The 22752-nt window shown below is 42.9% G+C and overlaps 1 protein-coding gene across 1 annotated transcript in view; it reads left to right on the forward strand.

Moving 5' to 3' along the window:
* Positions 1-22492, forward strand: part of SLC1A1 (solute carrier family 1 member 1) — a 77173-nt gene extending 54681 nt beyond the window's left edge. Inside the window, exons 3-12 of the mRNA XM_020875124.2 lie at positions 775-867; positions 2594-2708; positions 3910-3952; positions 5342-5440; positions 8601-8785; positions 9853-9960; positions 11812-11934; positions 12528-12722; positions 18230-18364; positions 20492-22492. Coding sequence (XP_020730783.1) covers positions 775-867; positions 2594-2708; positions 3910-3952; positions 5342-5440; positions 8601-8785; positions 9853-9960; positions 11812-11934; positions 12528-12722; positions 18230-18364; positions 20492-20738 — 1343 coding nt within the window. The 3' untranslated portion in view covers positions 20739-22492. The remainder of the gene's footprint in view (positions 1-774; positions 868-2593; positions 2709-3909; positions 3953-5341; positions 5441-8600; positions 8786-9852; positions 9961-11811; positions 11935-12527; positions 12723-18229; positions 18365-20491) is intronic.
* Positions 22493-22752: the final 260 nt, after the last annotated feature.

A 22752-nucleotide genomic window follows, 5' to 3' on the forward strand; every position in this document is an offset into this window, starting at 1 on the left:
AAGATTATGTTGCCTTTAAAATTATCTGCAGGGTGAGTTTGCAACAATAAGAAAAATGCTTATGATATTGTATTTAGTAGAAGAGAGAGGATTATAAACTATAAAACTATCTCAGCCCTGTTTATAAAAAATTGAGAAAAAGATATGGGAATAATAGTCACCAGAATATTAACAATAGCTGATGACATGAAGTGATTTTTGTTTTCATCTTTATATTTTTTCCTTTCTTTAAATAATTGTAATGAACATATATATTACTTGATAATCACACATAAAAGTTATCTTTTTAGTTAACTCTGAGATTCCTGACAGGAAAGGCAGAAAGGGAAATGATCACGAGTTATACGATTTTTATTATGTGATGAAAGAACCTTCTCAGTTCTTTAAGGTAAACTTTTCCCTAATACTGAATCTCAAAAGAATGTCGAGTGATACAATGGTAAAGTTCTTAGAGCAGATGCCAAAGGGGGACTCCGTTTGCTTGTCTCATGACCCCCCCTCTCAGGAGTCACAGACACAGCGCTCACTCAGAGCGGAGGTGGTGGGGATTTAGCCAGAGGGGATCTTGCCCCCTACTAACCTTCAGTCTTAATTCTGCATTTGGAATACTGAAATGGTTCTTTCCCCCAATGCATTTATTCTAACAAAATGTGTGAGACAGACCTAGCAGATAAAGGCATACCGCTCAGCTCTTTTCACACCTTGAGGACTGAATTGCCACCAGTCCTGGAAATTCTTCTCCGAGTAATATAATTTGACTTCTCGCCCTTTCAGGTGTTGCTACACTGGATTCCAACGTATCTGGAAAAATTGGTCTGCGTGCTGTGGTTTATTATTTCTGTACCACTCTCATTGCCGTAGTTTTAGGTAAAATTTATTTCTGAATCCTTTTTTTTTTCTGTATAATTGTGACTTTCCATTTAAAAGTAGTTGGTTTTTTTAAAGATCAGAAAGTACAATTGTTAAACTGCTATGAAGCTGTTAGGTTTGAAGTCAGCACAGAACCTTTTATATGAACAAATGTAATACTGATTGAGTTTCAGCCATGATACTGCTTATTAATGTCTCCAGTAAATAAACAGAGAGAGGGACAGTTCTTCACCTTATCTGAATCATTGGGTCGAAGAAAGTGAAGCAAAGAGCTAATCTTTAAACTTGATAATTAGTCTATAATAGTGGGTTTGAGTATAATTATAAAGTATTTCAAACATACAGCATTTCAGTACATTTCTAATTTCACATAGTGCCCAGAGTTAATAGAAATCTTGCCAAGTATAAATTTCACTTGAAAGAGGGAGAATATTCTAATAAGGGACTATGGTTGCTCATATACCTTTGACACTTTTGTGAAAAAAGTATGGTCTATCCTTTGTGACCTAGCATGACATTTTAAGAAGGATGCCCCTAGTGGTAAGAGAGGGGGGCAGTGAACTCAAATGTTGCAGCCAGCTTGACCCTTACAGCTCTGCTTTGATGAACTGAGGATGTGGTAAGATTTTAATAGTATTAAGCCAGGCAACCTAGGAGGCCCTGAACCCTGCCTTAAACCAAAACCACATTTCATTAGGCTCCTGAGGGAGGCCAACACAAAGAACAAAGCTGGGCTGATTTCTTTTCTGCAACCCTGAGAGGGGAGAGTAGACCACACCCATTCATGGCCCCTGTATTGCCCACTGACTCCTATCAGGAAAACTAATGCATTCAGCATTCTTAAGTCCTACCCTGTTGGAGGGGCATTTCTCTTTGAGAAGAGTGATAAGGGCATGGGGCCTTTTCTTTACTCCCCTCCAGTCCATCAACCTGGTCTTTCCTAAAACCTCCCACCTCTGCTTGGACACCTCAAGCAGAACCCATTAGCTCCAAAATGGTGCGTTCAGATTCTGTTTTTATTTTTTGACCACACAACATGCAGGGCCTTAGTTCCCCAGCCAGGGATTGAACCTGCATCCCCTGCAGTGGAATCATGAAGTCTTAATCACTGGACCTCCAGGGAAGCCCCAAATGCCCTCTGTTTAAACAGTTTTTCTTTATAGCAAGATCAACTCTCTCTCCTCAGAACTCCTGTTCTCATTATACCCCCTAAGAGTCACACAGAACAACCCTTCTTAACCTAAATCCTTTTGTGGGTTACACACAGCTTTTCAGATATTTGATGGCTGTGGTATGACAGGAAGATAAGGCTTATTCTCTGTGACCCTCAGAAAAATACCAGCATCTATGGGTAAAACTTACAGAAAGATGCTGAGAACCCTGAGTTGGAAAATAACTCCTTCTCACCCCAACCCCTGCCGAGGCAGATCTCATAAGCTAAGGAAGAAAAGAGCATTCTCATCAGCAAGTGTTTCTAGAAGCAGTTCTGGAATGCAGCCACTCATTTTTTAAAAACACACAGGAAGAGTTACTTCTGCTTTATTTAGATGGGAAGTAATTAAGGCAGTAATTCTGCTGAGGTTCCTGCTGAGGCTTGGTGTTTTGAGTAGATTTCTCAGGGTCCCCATCCCACTATTGCCTGGTACTCTAAGATGGATGCACAAGAGGTATCAGGTGCCCTGGGAGATTCTTAATGCTCTGTGGGTGCTATCTTTGGTTACAGGTATCGTGCTGGTGGTGAGCATCAAGCCTGGTGTCACCCAGAAAGTGAATGAAATTGACAGGACAGGGAACACCCCTGAAGTCAGCACAGTGGATGCCATGTTAGACCTGATCAGGTGGGTGTCCGACCAGCAGCACGGCTTCACAGGCATACAGCCTATGTGGTTGCACAGGGCCCCATGCTTGGTTTAATGCTCTGCTAATGCCATCTTGAAATTTTTTCATAATTTTAAAATTATTGTATGTGTTAATTTTGCCCTGGTCCCTGCAAGTTACATATCCAGTCCTGCTTGCCAGGTCATGGTTCCACAAAGGAATGGAAGGAACAGGGTCTCTGTCAGGGTTTAGGATGGACAGAGATGCCCAGAGATACTTGTTGCATTAAGATGCTGGGCTGTATTGGGTAGTTGGTTCTGAAGCAACTTGAAGAAATATATTTTTTAATTGTACAGGAGAAACCCTCTTATCTGAAACAATTGTGGCTACAGATTGGTCAGTTAATTTTAAAAAACAGCATTTAAAGCAGAGAGTCATAAATATGCACTACATATTTTGTTTATGCTTAAAACTTAAAGGCATATATTTACCCTTTTTTTATGTGGGGCCAAGGTTATTTCTTTGTGTCAGTTGATTGTAATTTCATATTTCTGTTGCCTAGGCTGCCTTTATAAATGCATCATCTACAATTTCCAGGCTCAGTTTTCATGAAGTAAAGCAACAAAACCCTTAGAAATTGCAAGGAAAGCTGAGAGCTGAGTTCTTTTGGCTGTTCTTTTTATTTCAGTTGTCTTCCCTTACCTAACACAACAATAGAAATTTTACTCACTTGCCTTGAATGAGTTTCCAGGCATTCCAGCTTAGTTTTTATAGAAACTGCTCCTTCCTTTTCACACTCATATTGCATTGATTTACATATTTCATTCAATAATTACAATGATATTTGCAACTGGCATAAAGAATTTGGGAACAAGTGCAGTCGACTTTCATTGATGAAAACAGAAATGTGCAAAATCTTAAAGAAGTCTCTTAACTGTGCATGTCCACCTGCTAGTACATATTTCACCAAGGACAGCAACCGTGTTGGCTACTCAATGAATCAGTTAAGTGTGATGGTTAGTTAGGAGAGCTTTCTATCCCCTAACTGAAGCTCAGTAGGGAAAAAGAAATCTTAATACAGAAAGCATTATGCAAAGGCGAGACCAAAACCATAGTACTAATTCTATAGCATACTCATTTCCATCAATGTATTGGGTGCAACAAAAACAAACAAAAACCATTTTTGTCTTAATGTGATACTGCTTTTCATGTCTCCAACAGGAATATGTTCCCTGAGAACCTTGTCCAAGCCTGTTTTCAGCAGGTAAGGATAATGATTTTTGCCCTCAAGCTGTTCTACTCTTCCTCCTTACCCATTAAGATTTTTTTTTCTTCTATGACCTAAGAAATGGAATTAGCCCATCAAAAAGGGGGCAATGTATTAATACCTGTGAATGAAGGAATTTCAGGTGACCTGTCAACCCCAGTTTTTCCAGCCATAGCAGCATGCCTGTTGTAGCTTACACTGCTCCCTTTTCCCTTAGGCTTCATTTTTTCCCCAAATGGTTTCAACTGGAGCAAGTCAAGAACCTGTCAAATAATGAGTGTTTTCAAATCTGGCTTCTAGCACGTAGTTTCAGAGAACCACTTTATGTTTGTGAAGAAGCTCAGACTATCTGCAGATATAATGCAATTGGGAAAGGTAACCTCCACCCCCACATTGGGAAATCAGTATGTGACCCGTGTGGGTGGTTAGTGTTCCTGGTATCTGGTATTTTCTTTCATCACTACGTTCCCACTGCTGGCACTCTACAGAGCAATGTAACAAAGCCACTTTTTTCCTTCAGGGAAGTTTCTCAATCTCTTCACTCCATTTCCTTTAAGCCTTCTTCTCTTGTTTATCTATGCACTTTAAGACAGCTGAGTCTATCACAAGCTGCTGAATTCATTTACATAAATTACACAAACAGAGACCTCTATGTTGACCAACAAAAATGGCAATTAAATTGCTCCTCCAAGAGGCACAGAACCACCTCTATTTAAGGGGTGCATTTGCGGTTCAGCCACAGTGGTCACTTGTAAGGTTCTTGGTGTTGGCAGAGCCTTGTAGGAGTAACATTTATGCCCACTGTGATGATATACTAGCTCTTTCTTAAATGTCTCTGCTGAAGCTCAGCAGAATCAAACAGGTGAAGGAAGGGAATTTAACAGAAATCTCACTCACGTAATAGCCCTAAAGGGACTATTGACTTTGGAACAACCATATAGTTCTTGATGTTTACTAAAATCATGTTGACTAAATTTAAAGTGATGTGGTATTTTTTCCCCAGGTTAAAAATAATAAATGAATAAATAAATAGAAACAAAAATGATTGACAGGATTCCTGTAGAATCTATTAAAGTACCTAAAAATAAAACCTATGCTTTCTTCTACATTGTTGCTCCATTAATTGGTCCCTTACTACAAAAGTGAGAGAACATTTTGACACCATTGAATGGCGGCTGTGGCGGTCAGAGGGTTGGAGTTCTCAATCCCAGTTTTGCTTCCAAAGCCTCAGGGGTAGTACCGTCCAAAACCAAAGCCGACAGAGGCCTCAGAGGTGGAACCTTTCAGTGACACTTATCTGGCCAAAGTAACATTCCTATGGTTTATCCTTAGGAGCTTAAAAATTCTTTTTTAATTTCTTTGACATTTTCCCCCTCCAACATGCAGTACAAAACCACACGTGAAGAAGTGAAGCTTTCTGAGGAGCCAGGGACAAACAGCACCGAAGCGTCTGTCACAGCCATCATGACAACTGCCATTTCCAAGGTACCACTTACATCCTTTTGTCTGCTCCCTTCCCCAATAGGCAGGGGCCAAGTCATGAGTGAGCAGGAGATGGAAATAAGTAGATCCTCATTGTTCTTAGATAACACATTTGTGAATTTGCCTGTGTACTAAAATGCATTTGTAACCCGAAAATCAGTATGGTGCTGGTCATTCACAGACACACCAAGAGTGGTGAAAAATGTAATTTGCCCATGCACATGTCCCAGCTGAGGTTGAACAAGGCTATGTTCTGCCCTCATGGTTCAGCAGTTTGTTTTTTTCCTTTTTTTATTGGAGTATAATTGCTTTACAATGTTATGTTGGTTTCTACTGTACAACGAAGTAAATCAGCAGTATGTATACACACATCCCCTCCCTGGTTCAGCTCTTACATGGTAAATATGTGTCCTCTGTGTGGTGTGTCTTTGCCACATTTTTCTCAGTTTTGTGCGTCAGCTTGGTAATTTCACTGTTTGAAATGTCTCCCAGCCATCATGCTGCACTGCTGGCTAGTTAGTGTTCCCAAATGCAAGAAAAAGCTGATGGTTCATGTGAGAAAATACATGTGTTAGAGAAGTCTCATTCAGGCATGAGTTAAAGTGAGTTTGATGTTAGCGATTATAAACAATATATATTAAATAAGGTGTCTTTGAACTAAAACGCAGAGAAAACAAGGTTTCATGTTGATTATTTGACCAAAATGATGTTACTGTTGATTCCTAGGAACCTAATCCTCTGTTTCCCCTTAGGAACATTCCTCAATATTCCCTCAGTCAGTGTTGGCGGACACTGTATAGAGTATAACTTCTGAGAATAATGAAGAGCAACTGAACCATACAGAGAAAAGAATGAGTCCTGTCACTTCTGTCTCTGCCACCCAGAGTTGAGTTGGGTATCTCTGGGAACATCGTTAGACTTGCAAGACCACATAAACATGGAATGCAGGCCTGCAGTTCCTTATTTAAAACTCTCTGCCCAAATGTGATTCTGAGTCCAGAGTTTTTCACTTTAGAAGGGCCAGGTGGTGTGTATACTATATGTTATACAACATCTTTAAGTGGAATTGGCAATAATAATCTAGAATCAAGCACATCAACATTTCTGCAACTAACTTACAATGTGGCTACTAAGTAAGAAAAATAGGCTATCTGTAGCCTTATCTCAGTTCAGGATAGGTTTTGCCACCAGGAGTTTGCCATAAACTTATCAATGAAATCAGTTGGCTCTGAGAACTTTTAGGATTTCATCATTAAAGATTCTGGTGGTTTAGTCATTAAGTTGTGTCCGACTCTTATGACCCCATGGACTGTAGCCTGCCAGGCTCCTCTGTCCATGGGATTCTCCAGGCAAGGAGACTGTAATGGGTTGCCATTTCTTTCTCCAGTTGGAGATTAGATCAGGTTGGCCTGAAGTGGTACATTTGTAGTCCTGTAGTAGATTTCTCCTGAATGTACTCTGCCTTCACTCAGGAAGGAAAAATTTAAGGGGAAAAAAAATGCAGTAGATTTAGGAGTTCACATTAAATAGGCCACAGTTAGCTCCCTCTTTTTCCCTACAGAAAGCCCTCCATGACCTGGCTCCTCCCTGGTTTCCCAGCTTACTTCTCGGTGAGCCCAATCTATTCTATCCAGATCCAACTCCTCAATGAATTCCTGCTCTTACTTCTTGATACGGTTCCACAGAGATTTTTCTGAGCACTCTCCATGAGCCAAGCTCTGGTAGGCACTGGGATTATGACAGAGAAAATACACATGTGATATATGCTCTCATGTGAAAAGTGATGAATATTACAGTTGGAAAGAATAAAACACTCCCTAATAGAATAGGGAAGTCTAAATTAGTGTGGCAGCTGTAAAGGATGAGTAGAGTACAGAGACCTGGTGTGTGATGATGTCTGCCTTTCCTTACCATTTTTCTGGAGTCTGCTTTCTAGATCTCTGCTTATCTCCTGGCTGCCTGCTGCTCGGGCCTGTCCTTCACTATCTTCACAGCCCACATTCATGTCTCCAGTCTCCACATGATGCCTGTAACTCATAGCTTGGCTGTGCAGTTAATTAGACACCATCTTGCTATCATTGGCTCATGTTTCTCACAGTTAGTCTTGTCTGTCCAGCTGCATTTTAAGATCTTACGCTGTAGCCAATGCAGTTAACACACTAACTGCTCGATAAATATGTGTCTGATCATGTCAGATCATAAGTAAGAAATAATTGGTATCCCAGTGGCTCATCCACATAATTCTTTATAAACCTGGTTTGCACCACTCAGAATATGTTATCTTCCTGTGAAATCTCTCAGTTAAGCTCATGCTGCACAACTAGGATTGAATTATCTCTTGGTATATCTCATGCTACTCGTGTTTGTGTGTGCGTGCGTGCATGTGCTCAGTTTTGTCCGACTCTTTGCAACCCTATGGACTGCAGCCCACGGAGGCTCCTCTGTCCCTGAGATTTCTCCAGGCAAGAATACTGGAGTGGGTTGCCATTTCCTCCTCCAGCGGATCTTTCCGACCCAGGAATTGTACCCTTACCTCCTGTATTGGCAGGCGGATTCTTTACCACTGAGCCACCTGGGAAGTCCCCCTGCTATTCTTACCCAGGATAAAATGAAGAAACGGCTCATAGTAGTAGATATCTGGTTAATTTTTATCTAAAATAAAATCCTATTGGTTATCTAAGGTTAGAGGCAGTAAAAAATGTTCCTGTGTCCATTATCAGGATAAAATATAGTAAACTGTCCTAAAAATGTCTGCACTTGTAAATATTTTGAGCTTCCTGCATTATTAATTTGTATCTTTCTATGCAGACTCCTAATGTAACTACTAGTTAAAATAACTGAGAAGTGCCTAAAGTTATTAAAAATTTAAAACACCCCAGAATAAGAAATCTTCAAAAGAAATATTCAAGTATGGATTTGCTGAAAGAGAAGGGGGGAGAAAAAACACTTCAAACTTCAATGCCAGAGGTGGGGGCAGTAAAATTTGATACATGAGTAGGTGGTTTGCTTTTTTTTTTTTTTTTTTGCTCCTAAACTCATTGATCCTAAGTTGTTGCTAGGTCACTAGTTTGTTTGGCTATCATATCTTCCTGTTTCAGGGCCTATGCATTCCAACAAGATTATAATAACGCATCAATATTATTTTCTTGGTTTTGATCCACAGAACAAAACAAAGGAATATAAAGTCGTAGGCATGTATTCAGATGGCATAAATGTCCTGGGCTTGATCGTCTTTTGCCTCGTCTTTGGAATTGTCATTGGAAAAATGGGAGAAAGGGGACAGATTCTGGTGGATTTCTTCAATGCTCTGAGTGATGCAACCATGAAAATCGTTCAGATCATTATGTGGTGAGCAGACACCAGTTAATGCCATCATGCTTCCCCCGATGGCTGACCCTTCAAAACTAGAAGGAAAAGGTTTATGTTTCTCAACTCACCTCACCCTAGAGTATTAAATAATTCCACGTATTACTTAGGACTCAGTTCACTAATGAGAGTCTAGAGATCAGCCATTGTCTTTTCTACCAAGGTCCTTGATCATCTTGCAACCAAGCAGCATTTATGTAAGAAAGAACTCTTAAAGGAGGAGTTTTCCAGAACACAGGTTGCTTTCCTCATCAGGCCCCATGCAGAAGGGACACAGTAGGTACACATGGGCCCTAATACATCCAAATGAAAGCTGCCATATTCAAGCACAGCAGCGGCACCACCTGAGCATCTGCCCTGTCCCTGGAGATGCTGAAAAGTCCACCTGGCCTGGGAGGGCTCTGCCTCACTTATCTCACAGCAAGTTGGTTCGAAGTATAGACCTTGACAGTGACAGTAAAGGGTTTAGTTATTTCAGTTAATCCTGCTGAACCTCAGCTTCATCATCTGTTAAAAAGGATAATAAAGTCTACCCCTCGAGTTGGGAGGAGTACATTAAGTGAATGATGCATGTGAAATACCTAATGCAAAGCATGTAATGATAGCTCCACAAACAGAGCTATCACAACAGAACTATTACATAACTGGTTCTGTTGCTGATACCACTACCTGGGAAACAAGATGACTGTGTCTAGAAACAGCCTAGAGGCCATGATTGGAGAGTCAAGCTAGAGAGAGACCTGCAGACATGACAGTCAGCAGGGTGTATGTGCATAGGAGCAAGGCATGGGGTATGGACCAGAGTGCCCCTTATGGTGGCATAGGTGGGCAGAATTTAAGGTGCACAGGGGTGCTGAAACCTGTAGCCAGTGTAGTCCAGCTGGGCTGAAACTGAGACCTTAGCTTCATTGTGTATACCCTGTGCCCGTCCCAGCTAAGGGCACACCCCAAGCCGAGGTATATGCCCTGGCTTGTTTCTTTCCCAGCATTTCCACCCTGAGAAAATATTTGATGACAGAAGTATGTCTTTTCTTGTGCTTACTTTCTAGCTACATGCCAATTGGTATCTTGTTCCTGATTGCTGGGAAGATCATAGAAGTTGAAGACTGGGAAATATTCCGCAAACTGGGCCTTTACATGGCCACCGTCCTGAGTGGGTATGTCAGACTCAAGGGAAGACACTGCAACCTCATTTGAGCCAATGAATTGCTGTTGAGAGGCCGGGTTTCAGTTGGTGAAACTGGCTTCTCTCCCACTGGCAGGGAAAGATGAGGTTCAGGGATAAGAGAGCAATGGGGAGAAGAGCTGCCCTTTAACAGCTGAACTGGAGGTGGATCACACTGTGCTAATTTCCAGATCTTGGCAGAACAGCCTGGACCCTGCTTTGTCACTGCCTTTATTAGCTGTGTTAAAATCATTTCTTAAAAGAAAAACCCACTGGTAGCCTCTCTTGGCCCTCTCCTGGCCTTCCCTTCTTCAAGGATGTAAACCAACCAAACAAGTAAGAACAGTCCCCATGTACCCTGAGCCTGAAAGAAATTAGGCAGGGCCTAAATTAAGTTGGACTGGAGCAAGCAGGAGTGGGATGGGTGGTTGGTTCCAACCCTGTTGGGGGTCTGGTAAGCACTCTCACACCCTCCATCATCAGAGAGGGTGCTGGAGAATCTTCAGGTTGGTAGGAACTTTGCAAAGCAGGAGACAGCTGTGTGCATATTTCCTGTAGCACACTTATTGGTTCCATGAGGGGAGATGTAGTGGGATAGGTTATGAATGGTGCCACCAGATGTTGGTCCGAGGGCAGGATATGTCACATATGCTAAGAAATATGGACCAGGGTAATGACTAACCATCACCAGTTTGACTCACATAGGTCAGTTCCCCCAAACACCCAGCAGGAGGAATCATCAGCTCACCTGCTGGAACTCAGTTGCACTGGGGAGTATCCACTGCATAGGATTAGGTTCTTAATCTTTGTTTACTAAAAGCAGAGTCATGCTGGTCAATAGAGAAGAAGGCCAGAGTCAAATTCCTGCTGGTCAATAGAGAAGAAGGCCAGAGTCAAATTCCAGGGCCCCAGTAGTAATGGAGGTGGGACCATCCACCTTATTGGAGGCCAGGGGCTGTGTCCAGGCCATGGTATGGCTGAGATTTATTATGCTGAGCTATTTAATGAGAGGGTTCTGCTGGTTTCTGCCCTATCAACCTATCTAGGTTCCTAACAGAAAATGAAAAGTCAATTTCTCATAGTTCTAAGCCATAGGCTGTCTGTAAGATCCCTTTCTTGACCTCCAGGATCTATATTTTAAATGACCATTTCTTATTTCAGCTTCACATAACTGATCTGTAAACTCTGAGTTGCCATTTACATGGCATCTGCTGAATCAGTTTCGTTTTTTAAGCCCTTTGGTTTGTGAAACGAGGAACAGTTTGGAATGTAGGAATGACAAAGAAAAGAGGGCAGTCATGAAATATGACTGTAGGAGAGCAAGGATAACTTCCTCCTCACACACCCTGACTCCCCTCTTGGATGGTGGTGCTGTCCAGCTGGATACTGGCATGGTGCAGGCTGAGTGCTGTGATACTGCTGACCACAGAGTCACCAAGGGGGGGAAGGTCAGCTGGACCTGGGAAGGTGAGGAAGGCTTCCAGGAGGAGGGGGAGATTTCACTGAGTCTTAGAGGAGGAGTAAGAATTCAACAGCAGAAGGAAGTGAAAGCATGTTAGCACGCACAGCAGGAAAAGCAGGTACAGGGCTTGGCAGCATGACACAACTATTCTGTGAGCTCTGAGAGGTGGACTCGCTACTGGCTTAGCCGCCAACTTTGACAAGGTATTTGATTTGCTGAGTCTCCTCTTCCCCATGTGTTCACTGGAGACATATATTCCTGTCCTCTTTCTCACTGGACCATAATGAAAGTTGAATGGTATCATGAGTAAAAATGCTATTTGGAAAAAAAAAATGAAGAGATAGTATCATCTGTGAACCTGTTTCTCTCTCCTGTTTACAGGCTTGCAATCCACTCCATTGTAATTCTCCCACTGATATATTTCATAATTGTACGAAAGAACCCTTTCCAGTTCGCCATGGGAATGGCCCAGGCTCTTCTGACAGCTCTCATGATCTCCTCCAGGTAAACAGAAGAAGGTGTCTGGTGGACCACCACTTCCCTGGTGGTCCAGTGTCAAGACACCATGCTCCCAATGCAGGGGGCCCAGGTTCAATTCCTGGTCAGAGAACTGGATCCCACATGCTGCAACTAAGAGACCTAGCATGCTGCAATGAAGATCGAAGATCCTGCCTGTCAAAAAGACCCCACACAGCCAAATGAATGAACAAAATTTTTTTTTTAATTTTTTAAAAGAAGAGGGGTGTCTGGAAGAAGTCTGTGGGCCAACACTCATCAATTCTCACCTCACCTAATGAAGCACCGATTACAGTTGGGGGGTGGTTTGTAGCTGCCCTTGAGAAATGATCTCCCTAGTTTCTGACCTTACACACATTTCTTCACCCTACTGGATATTTCTTTCCCTCTTGGCAGGGCCTGCAACCCAGGAGGGGGTTGTGTCATAGCTGGGGACAGTGACTTCTGATTCCTGGACCTACCAAAAGTGCCATCATGCTTTGAGCTCTCAATTTAGTTTTTGGAACTGAGGTGTTACTTCAGGCAGGGATTGAGGACCAGCATTCCTAGGCCATCATATCTTTTCTCTTTCTATCACACAGTTCAGCAACACTGCCTGTCACTTTCCGCTGCGCTGAAGAGAAGAACCGGGTGGACAAGAGGATCACTAGATTTGTGTTACCTGTCGGTGCTACAATCAACATGGATGGGACCGCACTCTATGAAGCAGTGGCGGCCGTGTTTATTGCGCAGTTGAATGATTTGGACTTGAGTGTTGGGCAGATCATCACTATCAGGTGGGGCATGAAGTCACACTCACTTTCATCTCTGTAACTGGAATTGCTCTCAAGTAAAACTCATCTGTGGAGGGAGATCATGGATGGTCCAGCTGTAGACTTATTTTTGTGGTCTACAAAATCTCTTCCCAGGATTAAGTGCATCTGTATTACAAGCAGCAGGACTGCGGTACGTAATACTGCATCAGGTCTCAGAGCTGGGGAGTCTCTGTGTTCTCAGCCCAGTGCACCCACAAGGTGCTAGGCACAGAGTAGGTATCAAGGAATCAAGGTTGAGTAAGGGGTAGTTCCTGCTTTTAAGCGGTAGATAAGTTGGGTGTACAGATATCTAAATAAGTGGGCTTCCCTGGGTTGGGAAGATCCCCTGGAGAAGGGAATGGCTACCCACTCCAGTATTCTGGCCTGGAGAATTCCATGGACTGTATAGTCCATGGGGCCACAAAGAGTCAGACATGACTGAGAGACTTTCACTTCACTTCAAATAAGTGCTGAGTGATATGGTAAAGGCTATAATAGAGGTTTGAATGTGGGACACAGGGGGCACCAAAGAAGAAAGGGTTGGCCCACCTGGGAAGGTGAGGAAAAGCTTCCTGGAAGAGAGGAAAGTTTAGCTAAGTCTTAGAAGAGGAGTAAGAATTTGATAGAGGAAGTGGAGAACATTTTGAATAAAAGGAATAGGCTGAACAGGGGTCTTGATGTAACCGTGTCCTAGTTCCTAGTTACACAGTACAGATTTGGTGTGGCTGGCATAAAGAGTACAGTGTGGAGAACATAGGGAGATAAGAAAGCAGGGATCATATCATGGAAGGATTTGTGTGAGGAGCTCATGGAAGGGTCTTAGACAGTCTTTCATATTATAGAAAGATTTGCATTTTAGAAAGGTAACTGGTAATTTAGTGGATGAATGTGAATGGGGGCAGAAACTGTAAGCTGGAAGACCAGTTAGAAGATTACTGCAGGTAAAGTATGAAAAGGCCTACATTAAGGTACTGACCCACGGGTGAAGAGCTAATTAATTCAAGAGGCATCTACTGAATTCAGAGTGAGGGACAGAGGAAGGCTAAGATGGCCCCCCGTATTGGTGGATGGTGCTTATCAGAACAGGGAGTAGTGTAAGAGAATGAAGTATAGGTGGGAAGATTAAGAGCTTATACTTTTGGATACAATGAATGTGAAAATCCTTTAAGACATCCAGGTGGAAACATACAGTGAGAAATGTGGTCTTGACTGCAGATACAGAAGTCAGAGTCATCAGTTTGATGATGCTCATCAAGCATGTGGGTTGTGAGTCAGTTATCTGTGTTTGACTCTGCTTCACCAAGATTAGCTGTGACCTTGAATTCTCTAAGCTTCTGTTTTCTCATCTGTAAAATGAGGATAATAATAGTACCTACATTTTATGCAAATAGTGATTATTAAGTCAGCTGATGCATATAAAGTACTTAGAATGGTACCTACATACTGAGTGCTCAGCAATTGTTGGGAATGGGAGAGTTTGTAGAGAAGAGACAGAAACTAATGCGTGAGCCCTAGAAAATCCTAGTATTAGAGGCAGGCAGAAAGGGGGGCACCCAAGAGGAGAATGAGAATAGAAAGGTGGTTAAGAGTCATGAAACCATGGTGTCATAGAAACCCAGAGAAGAGAGATTTTCAAGGATGAAATGGTCAACAGAGTCAAATCTTGCAGAGAATTCTAGTCAAGTGAAGCCTGAAATTGCCTGTTCAAGTAGATGGTGAAAATGTTATTAGTGAATTTTGCCAGAGGTGTTTCTCTGGAACAGCACTGTTCAATTTGGTAGCCATTAGCCACATGCACAAATTGGACAGAGTAGACATGAAGGTTCTATCACTGTAGAAATAGATGTCATCATAGTGGAAAATTCTACTGGACAGTGCTGCTTTGAAGTGATGAATTGGGATTAGAGATAATCCTAAGACTTTAGCTGAGTTTGAAAGTCATGTCCAAGTCTTTGCAACCCTTGGACTATAAAGCCCACCAGACTCTTCTGTCCAGGGAATTCTTTAGACAAGAATACTGGAGTGGGTTGCCATTCCCTTCTCCAAGGGATCTTCCTGACCCAGGGATTGGACCCGGTCTCCTGCATTGCAGGCAGATTCTTTACCATCTGAGCCACCAGGGAAGCCCTTAGTTTAGGGTGGAAGTTTAAGACTAACCTGGGTCCCTAGGCCTAAACACTGCTGAATCTGAACCTTTCAGGGTTAATCCACTCTTACATCCTCAGCATGTGACATAGGCATAAATCCTAGGCATAAAGTAAGTTCTTACAGTGTTCTAGTGCAGTAAATTTTTAGATCTTCCCAATCCTAAATCATATTTATTGCAGTTTGCTTGAAATTAACTGAAGACAAGTCCAAACTAGACCATTTGGAACATAAGCTGGGAAACTACACCAGTGCCTCATGATCTGTAAAGAGTATTAGTGGCTAAGGAGGCTGGAGCCCAGGAGCATGAGTGAAGTTCTCTAGTTTGGATAGTGGAGAGTATGTTAAAAGTAAAACCCTGAATCATACCTGAGAAAGTTCCACAACCTCTGTAATTCTAGCAGTTGTTCTTTCACTTCTCCAAGTGCCTTTTCCCACCTCCCTCACCTCAGCCTGTGGCACCAACTCTGTGCTGAACTCATTTCCAGGGAGCAGTTGTATGAAGTGCCAGTTCTTTGCGGTTATTTGCCATTTGGGGGATGAATTCCCTCCCTCTGCTTTGCTTGTGAGTTTCCTAGATCTTTCTAACCCCTTCCTTTTTTTTTTAACCTCACTGCTAGAGGAATAAACTTTGGGCCTAGAGACTAAATAATCACATGAAAACTCTCTCTTTCTGCTCTGTTGTATTTTTAAATCAAACTTGCTGATAACTACTGGCCCAGAGCAAATAACAACTGTGAGGCCCAGAGTAATTATTGACTTTAAAAATCCTCTCTGGCTCTAGATAGAATGAAATAAGAAGTCATTTTGTTTTTGTTTGTAAATATTTATTTTTGGCTGCCTCGGGTCATGGTTGCAACTGGCAGGATCTTTCCACATGGCCTGAGGGCTCTAGAACTTGGGCTCAGTAGTTGTGGCACAGGCTTAGTTGCCCCGCGGCATGTGGGATCTTGGTTCCCCGACCAGGGATGGAACCCACGTCCCCTACAGTGGCAGGTGGATTCTTAGCCACTGGACCACCAGGGAAGTGTCCAGTGCAATTTTTTTTCTTTTCATTTTACAAGTCACAGTTGTGGCTTATGTGGTTTATGGCTTTAAGATTTTTGGACCCATAGTTTCTCTCTTTCTATGGTTCTTTTGGACTAGACATCAAAGAAACACAGGCACCATCCACCCAAAACATGGCCTTTTATGGTTTGTCATAATACTCACTTACCAAAGGTTACAACTGGTTGGAAATGAGATAAATTTTCTTACAACAGAAGATAATTAGGGGATTTGGGACCTAGAAAGAGCTTAGAGGAAAAAAGTAGCAGTAGTAGTAACAGTAGTTATTTTTGTAATAGTAGTAATACTAGCAGAAGTAATTGTAACAGCTGCTGAAGGAGCAAAATGGCCTCAGTTTTAAGCACCTACTATATCCAGGTGCTGTACTTGATATCTTACATGTTTTATCTCATCTAATCTTACCAGCAGCCCTGCAAAGTAGACATATTCTCCCCATCTTACAGGCAAGAAACTGAGATTCAGAAAACTAACCTGCCTAAGGACACACTGTTAGTAAAGAGGAGAGCTGGGTCTGTCTGCCTCTAAAACCTGTGCTCACTCTAGTTCACTACCTAGTCCCTGTCCTGTGTGGAGAGCTGAGTTAGATGGCCTGACATAAATCTAGATCTCAGTGCTTAGGAAAGAACTTTCTACCAATGATTACTGTGTCTTCTTCTTTGAAAACCCTTGAAAGTCAAAATAGTATATATTCAAGCAGAACAAGTAGGTTTTTATATTTTTACCCCCATCTGAAGATTTACAGTTCCAAGTTTCAGACTGAAGCCAGGCAAATGGCTGAAGTTCAATCAGCAAGGTCAAGGCTAATGGGCAGAGTTTTCTTTGACAAAACGGATTTTGAGTTTCAAGCCCAGCCTCAAGCCATAGGGATATTGTTAACCATTATGTGTTGAGGCTTCCAATAAGGATCAACGGGTAGGGGCACAAATCACTTCTGACAAAGAAAACCCACCGATGCATTCAGTTTAAATGTTTTCAACCAGCACTGACATGAACTTAGCTTTTCCAAAGACTATTTAAGTCAGAACAGATCTAAAGGATTATGCAAAAGCCCAAAACTTTTAGAGGGATTTGGACAGCCCCAGAAATCTCTTAACTGCAAATTGGTGGTCACAGCCACTGAAGGAAACCACACTTAAAGAACTCTGGTCTGTGTTTGACCAGGCCCTCAGATACCATCTGTGACACAGCACCAGGCAGATGAATGAGCAGTAAATCAGGTTGGTGAGAATTCTGAGGCTTTTTGAGCCCACAGAATATGGATTTGTGGATAGAATCAGGGATTCTTCTAGTTTAAATTGACAGTGTCTCCATCTTCAGCTTTCAACCCAGTGGCATCCTTAGCCCAAGGATGAGAACGTGTGTCTAGAAAATATAATAGGTCCCCTCAAAGCTCATTCAAATCCAGGAACTTTTCAGGGCAGGGCAAACCCTGGTTTTCTTCAAAATGACCAGATTTAAATCTGGAAGATGTTGCTAATGAAAAATTGCTTATTCCAAAGAGAAATATCCCTAGTGCCACATTTTATCCACCTGAGAGGGACCTTTTTAAAATCCTCTTCTGGATTCCAGATCTCTCCTCCTTTTGCACAAAGGGCGCCCACTGGCAGAAAGGAGCGGTCAGGAATAAGCCTTGTACCTTGGACAGGAGTCATAGCTATTTCTCAACTCAGTGCTCTAAAGGGCAGTTCCCAGAGAGGTCGAGTCTTGTGGTGTAAAGGAAGTACATGAAACCTGCTTGGCTAGTGCCTCATTCCTTTGCCTTCGCCCAGAATATCCGTGCCCACGCACCCCTAACCCAATCCCTCTACCATCCTTCAAAGCAGTACAAATTGCTGCCACATATTAGATCCTCAATAAATGATTGCTTGGCTGTGTAGATGGATGAAGGGGGGAAGCAAACAGGTGGAGATGTACCTGGCCCTTGTTTAGGATGGAAGGATGCAGAGATGGGTGGATAACGCCCTCCATTAACACCTTCGGTTGGTAAACTCTTGCCTTCCTCTCTAGCTCATTCACTGTGTGCTGCTCATGCAGCTCCTCTCCACTTCCTTGTATTAGAATGATGAGCCACACCTCCCCCTGGAAAAAGCTCACACTCCCCTCTGTCTCCCACAACTCCCTAATGAGGCAGAGCTGGTGCTCAGCAGGGAACAGATTCTGACTGGCCAGTTTGGGACACAGCAGTAACAGACCACGGGACTAAGCACTGTGGACCAGGGGCCTGTAGGGAGAAATGGGTGTCTAACTCCTTTTGTGCTGGTGTGTCTTGTCTACAGTGTCACTGCCACCGCCGCCAGCATCGGAGCTGCCGGTGTGCCCCAGGCCGGCCTGGTGACCATGGTGATTGTGCTGAGTGCTGTGGGCCTGCCCGCGGAGGATGTCACCCTCATCATCGCTGTTGACTGGCTCCTGTGAGTTGGAATAAATGTGCTGCCTCTGCCGGATGGGAAGGCATGCTTCCCAGCCATGCAGACTCTGCAGTCTGTCATCATCCCCTCCTCAGATTGCCTAATGAGCCATCTGTTGCTGCTTTAATGTCCCTCTGACCAGGCCATCTGATAACGTGCTTAAAAATTAACTTCTCCTAACTTCAAGCAGTGATTTTATAAAGGCAGTGATGTTCATTAGCGTATTATGCCTGATAATGCTCAAGGTTAGGATCTGGGTGTGGGATGAGATAAACAACATAAAATAATAAGGTGAAGACACTGGGCAAGGCCTCAGACATTCCAAATCCCACAGGCCACCCTAGCCTATCCCAGCCCTGGGTTAGCACCATAGGTTCAGAACCACCTATTTCAGCATCAGCCCACTTTACCAAGATCGTCAGCACCGTCAGGACACAAGTAAGGGCTTCAGGATAAGGTTAATCGGGATTTGAATCCTGGTTCAGTGGCTGTTTGACCTTGAGCAATTCCTTAACCTCTCTGGGGGCCAGCTGCATTATCTGTGAGATGGGGTCATGATTCTGTCAAGTTCATGGGGTTGGTGTAAGGACTAAGTGAGCTATTGTGAGAAGTGTGTCCACAACAGTGTCTGGCTGGCAGTATGTGCTCAGTTAACGCAAGTTTAATTGTCAGGATTAGAATGAGTTGGACCATTCAAAACTAAGCCAAAAGTTCCTTCCCTCCCTCTCTCTTTCACATACACCTCCCTCCCTAAGGAACACAGCAGATCTGGGTAAAAAACATGCCTTTTGTGACCCCCAATGTTAAACTTAGAATGAGCCTGGTTCCTGGCTTTAACCTTGATACCCAATCTGTACAGTGGTCTTTCAGTATCTGGGTCTGGTTCTGTCCCCTGGCCATCAGGGGAAAAGTTTGCTCCATATTGAGCCTTCACTCAGACCCAGCCGAACTTACTGGGGAGTACAGTGCCATGTAGTTTGCAAGTAGCAGCTAAAAATGGTAGAAAGAGAAGCAGAAACATTCCATGTGGCTTTGAAGGTACAGTCACACCCCCAAAGGAGAGAAGCTTCTGCACTTGGGAGGCTGCTCTGGGGTCCCCTCAACAGCTTGCTGGTTCTTCAATTACCCTACCCCTTAGATACCCTACTATTGTCAAGATACCCTACTGTTGAGACAAGTGCCTTTTATCTAGTGGTGATGGTAGATTTGCACTCTCTCCTCTCCCTGGTTCTTCCTGGAACACTGGTGACCTTCACTTCCAAGACACCCAGAGAAGTCAAAGGGGCAACTTGATCCATGGAACAAAAAGACACTAGGCTGGTCTACAGAAGGGTCTCGTTCAGTCCATGTTCTATATAGCAGGAGGGCACCCAGAATGGACACGTGGGAGCACTGTTGGCCTTTTCTGTCCTGCCGGTGTAGCTTTCACAGGAACATTCATATAGACAGTTCCTAGCAACAATGCTCCAGCATCCAAGATACCATCTCCACCTCCTCGTCCTCCTGCTGCTGGCCTCTCCTCCAGGACTTCTGGGAGTTAACACTAGCTGAGGTGCCACAAGGGGCAAGCTGTTCCCAGGCTGACCTGGGTTTTCTGACCCTGTGCTCAGCGGCATCCTTGCTGGCTTGCTCATGGAGTGACCTTGTGTGGGAAAGAAAGCAGCACACTGGGGACACACAGATACACACTCCTGCTTGGCACACACACACCACCCCACAAAACATCCAGGTTCTCTCACCTTAGCCAAGAGAAAGCTCAGAAATGCACACAAGACAGAGGCTAGGGTGAAAGACTAATGAATCCTGACCGCCCCCACCCCCACAAATATCTGTGGAGATTGTGTTCACATTTCTTTGGGAGGAGAGGAGGGAATTTAGGAGATTGATGCTGGATTCAGGGGCGTCGTGACTGACAAGGATCCGGGGCAGCTTGTGTGCTCATTCTGTGCCTTTAGAGACAATGCCTGATCCAGGCCTGTGAAGTGGGGGGCCTCTGGTTAGCCAGCCCTGAGAAGCACCCTCTGTGGTTTGCTGAATTTATAACTGAATTCTTCAGGTCCTGTCCTGTCTCCAGCTCGAAGGAAAGTGAAACCCGGGCTTCGTGTCTGACTCACCTTCTGTCCTCCCCAGGGACCGGTTCAGGACCATGGTGAATGTCCTTGGAGATGCCTTTGGGACTGGCATCGTGGAGAAGCTCTCCAAGAAGGAGTTGGAGCAGATGGATGTTTCATCGGAGGTCAACATTGTGAACCCTTTCACCTTGGAATCCACAACACTTGACAACGAGGACTCAGACACCAAGAAGTCCTACGTCAATGGAGGCTTTGCTGTCGACAAGTCCGATACCATCTCGTTCACCCAGACCTCACAGTTCTAGGGCCTCTGGCTTCAGAAGACTGGGGGTGGTGAAGGACCTCTCCAGGAGAGTCATCTCTTAGCAAATTCAGACATTAAATAAGGAAAACACTAACAGCCAAATGTACATCTGATTTGATATACAGACCTCCAGATTATTTTCTATATTTGGATTCACAGCTTTTGCTCACCAGGTTCTGGGATTTGGGGGTGGGGTAAGATGAGAGGAAACTGATTAAAAAGAAAGCTGTATTATCTGGAATTTTTAAACTCTATGAGACAGAATTGAAAAGTACATAGAATAGACGTAACTGTTTTAATTAGGTAATAGATGTGAAAGAGAAATTGCTTTCTCATGCACAGACCAGTGTTTTGGGTTTTTAAAATATATATATATATATATATATATATATTCTGTCATCGACTATACATTTTTACTCAGGCTTTCTATTGCCATGGATTTCCCTTGACCTCTCACATTTGTATAGACTATAATGAAGCTAAACAACAGCCCCCCCAAAGTTAATGTGCCAAATTGTCCACTTTGAACCCATCTCCAGCCAATTTCAAAGGAACTACTTTGAAAGAAAACAGACCAGCACAGTTCTGCAATAACAGTTTTAAGATGGGTGTGAGATTTGGGGAGAAGAGAGATTTCTTTTTCTCAATGTACTGTATGGGGACGCTGGTAACTACTGACCCAGTGTTCAGTAGAGAGCTAGATATATATATATATATATATATATATATATATATATGTATGTATATATTTATTATTTTCATATAATTTGACAGACAAAGGTCAGAATTGAACTCTCAATGTGAAATAAAGCGCTCTCCTTGTACTTGAATAATAACTATGATTGCAATCCAGATCTGCTTTGGGGCTTAATCAGAACTCCTCTCTCATAAGCACTACTAGAATGAGAAATCATGCTAGTTGTTCGTCTCATGTCTGAGTATCAGCCCCAAAGCAGAGACACATTCTGGTAGCACAGCCACTCATTTAGAGCTTCCAGATGCTACTGCTGGGAGGCAATCCATTATCAGCTCTACATAAGACTATACACAAAGGTGTCACTCATATAAGGCTGGATGGTTTTTATCCAGCTGAATGTGTTTAATAAGTATTTTATCCAACTATAATTCTCCCAAGGTCAATTATACCCACTTAAAATGATAGTACTTTGCGTTTTTCTACCCATCAGTCCCAAATAACAGTGGCAAGGCTTCCAGCTAAGTTGTATTTTAATATAGGTTTGATGGATCGAGTAAGCCACACTGGCCAGAAAAGCACTGTCTCTATCCTAGATTCTTGCAAAGTAAATCACATGACATGAGACATTGGTATCAGTGGTTCAGGGAATTCTTGCATTGAATGAAACTTGTCTCCTCTTCCAGGAAAGATGGTTCTAACTAACTAGTAGTCTAGTAATCTCAGCCCCTGCTCATTAAAATCTGTTGCCTGTCATTCTTCTGCTCATTTGTGAAGACAGTGTATTAAAGTCTGTGCTTGACTCTCATCTTGTAAATAATGCTTAACATAAACTTGTAGTTACACCAAGATCCAAAATAGTCCTGTTTCTGCAGTACTGCATAGCCAATTTAAGCCTAGCTAAGAAACCAGAAACTGTGCCAAAGATCATGGAATAGTTTGAAAAAGAAAAAAAAGCTCTGTATTGACCACCTGCACCTGAAATATTTAAGAGAATGATACCAAATGATCATGTAAACATAAAATGGACCCGTGATTAAATGTGAATTTTAAACTGCTAATATTGGTGTTATTTATAGGAAGTAAATATAAATTCAGCTGAATCAGTAACTTATCTTGGGCTGAATGGTTCAACCCCCTTGGCAGGCTGCTCCGACTTGAGGTACTAGAGCTGACAGAGCTCTTCCTGAACTGCAGGTCATCCTTATTTTGGAGTGAGTTTGTAACCAGCCTCTTAACAAACTGTGCTGTTAACTCATAAAAAAGAACAATGTTCCATTTCTGTCTCAATAAACACTGCCTCACTCTTTCTTCCCCGCCT

The sequence above is a fragment of the Odocoileus virginianus genome, chromosome 18, assembly GCF_023699985.2.
Source record: "Odocoileus virginianus isolate 20LAN1187 ecotype Illinois chromosome 18, Ovbor_1.2, whole genome shotgun sequence".
NCBI classification, from domain to species: Eukaryota; Metazoa; Chordata; class Mammalia; order Artiodactyla; family Cervidae; genus Odocoileus; species Odocoileus virginianus.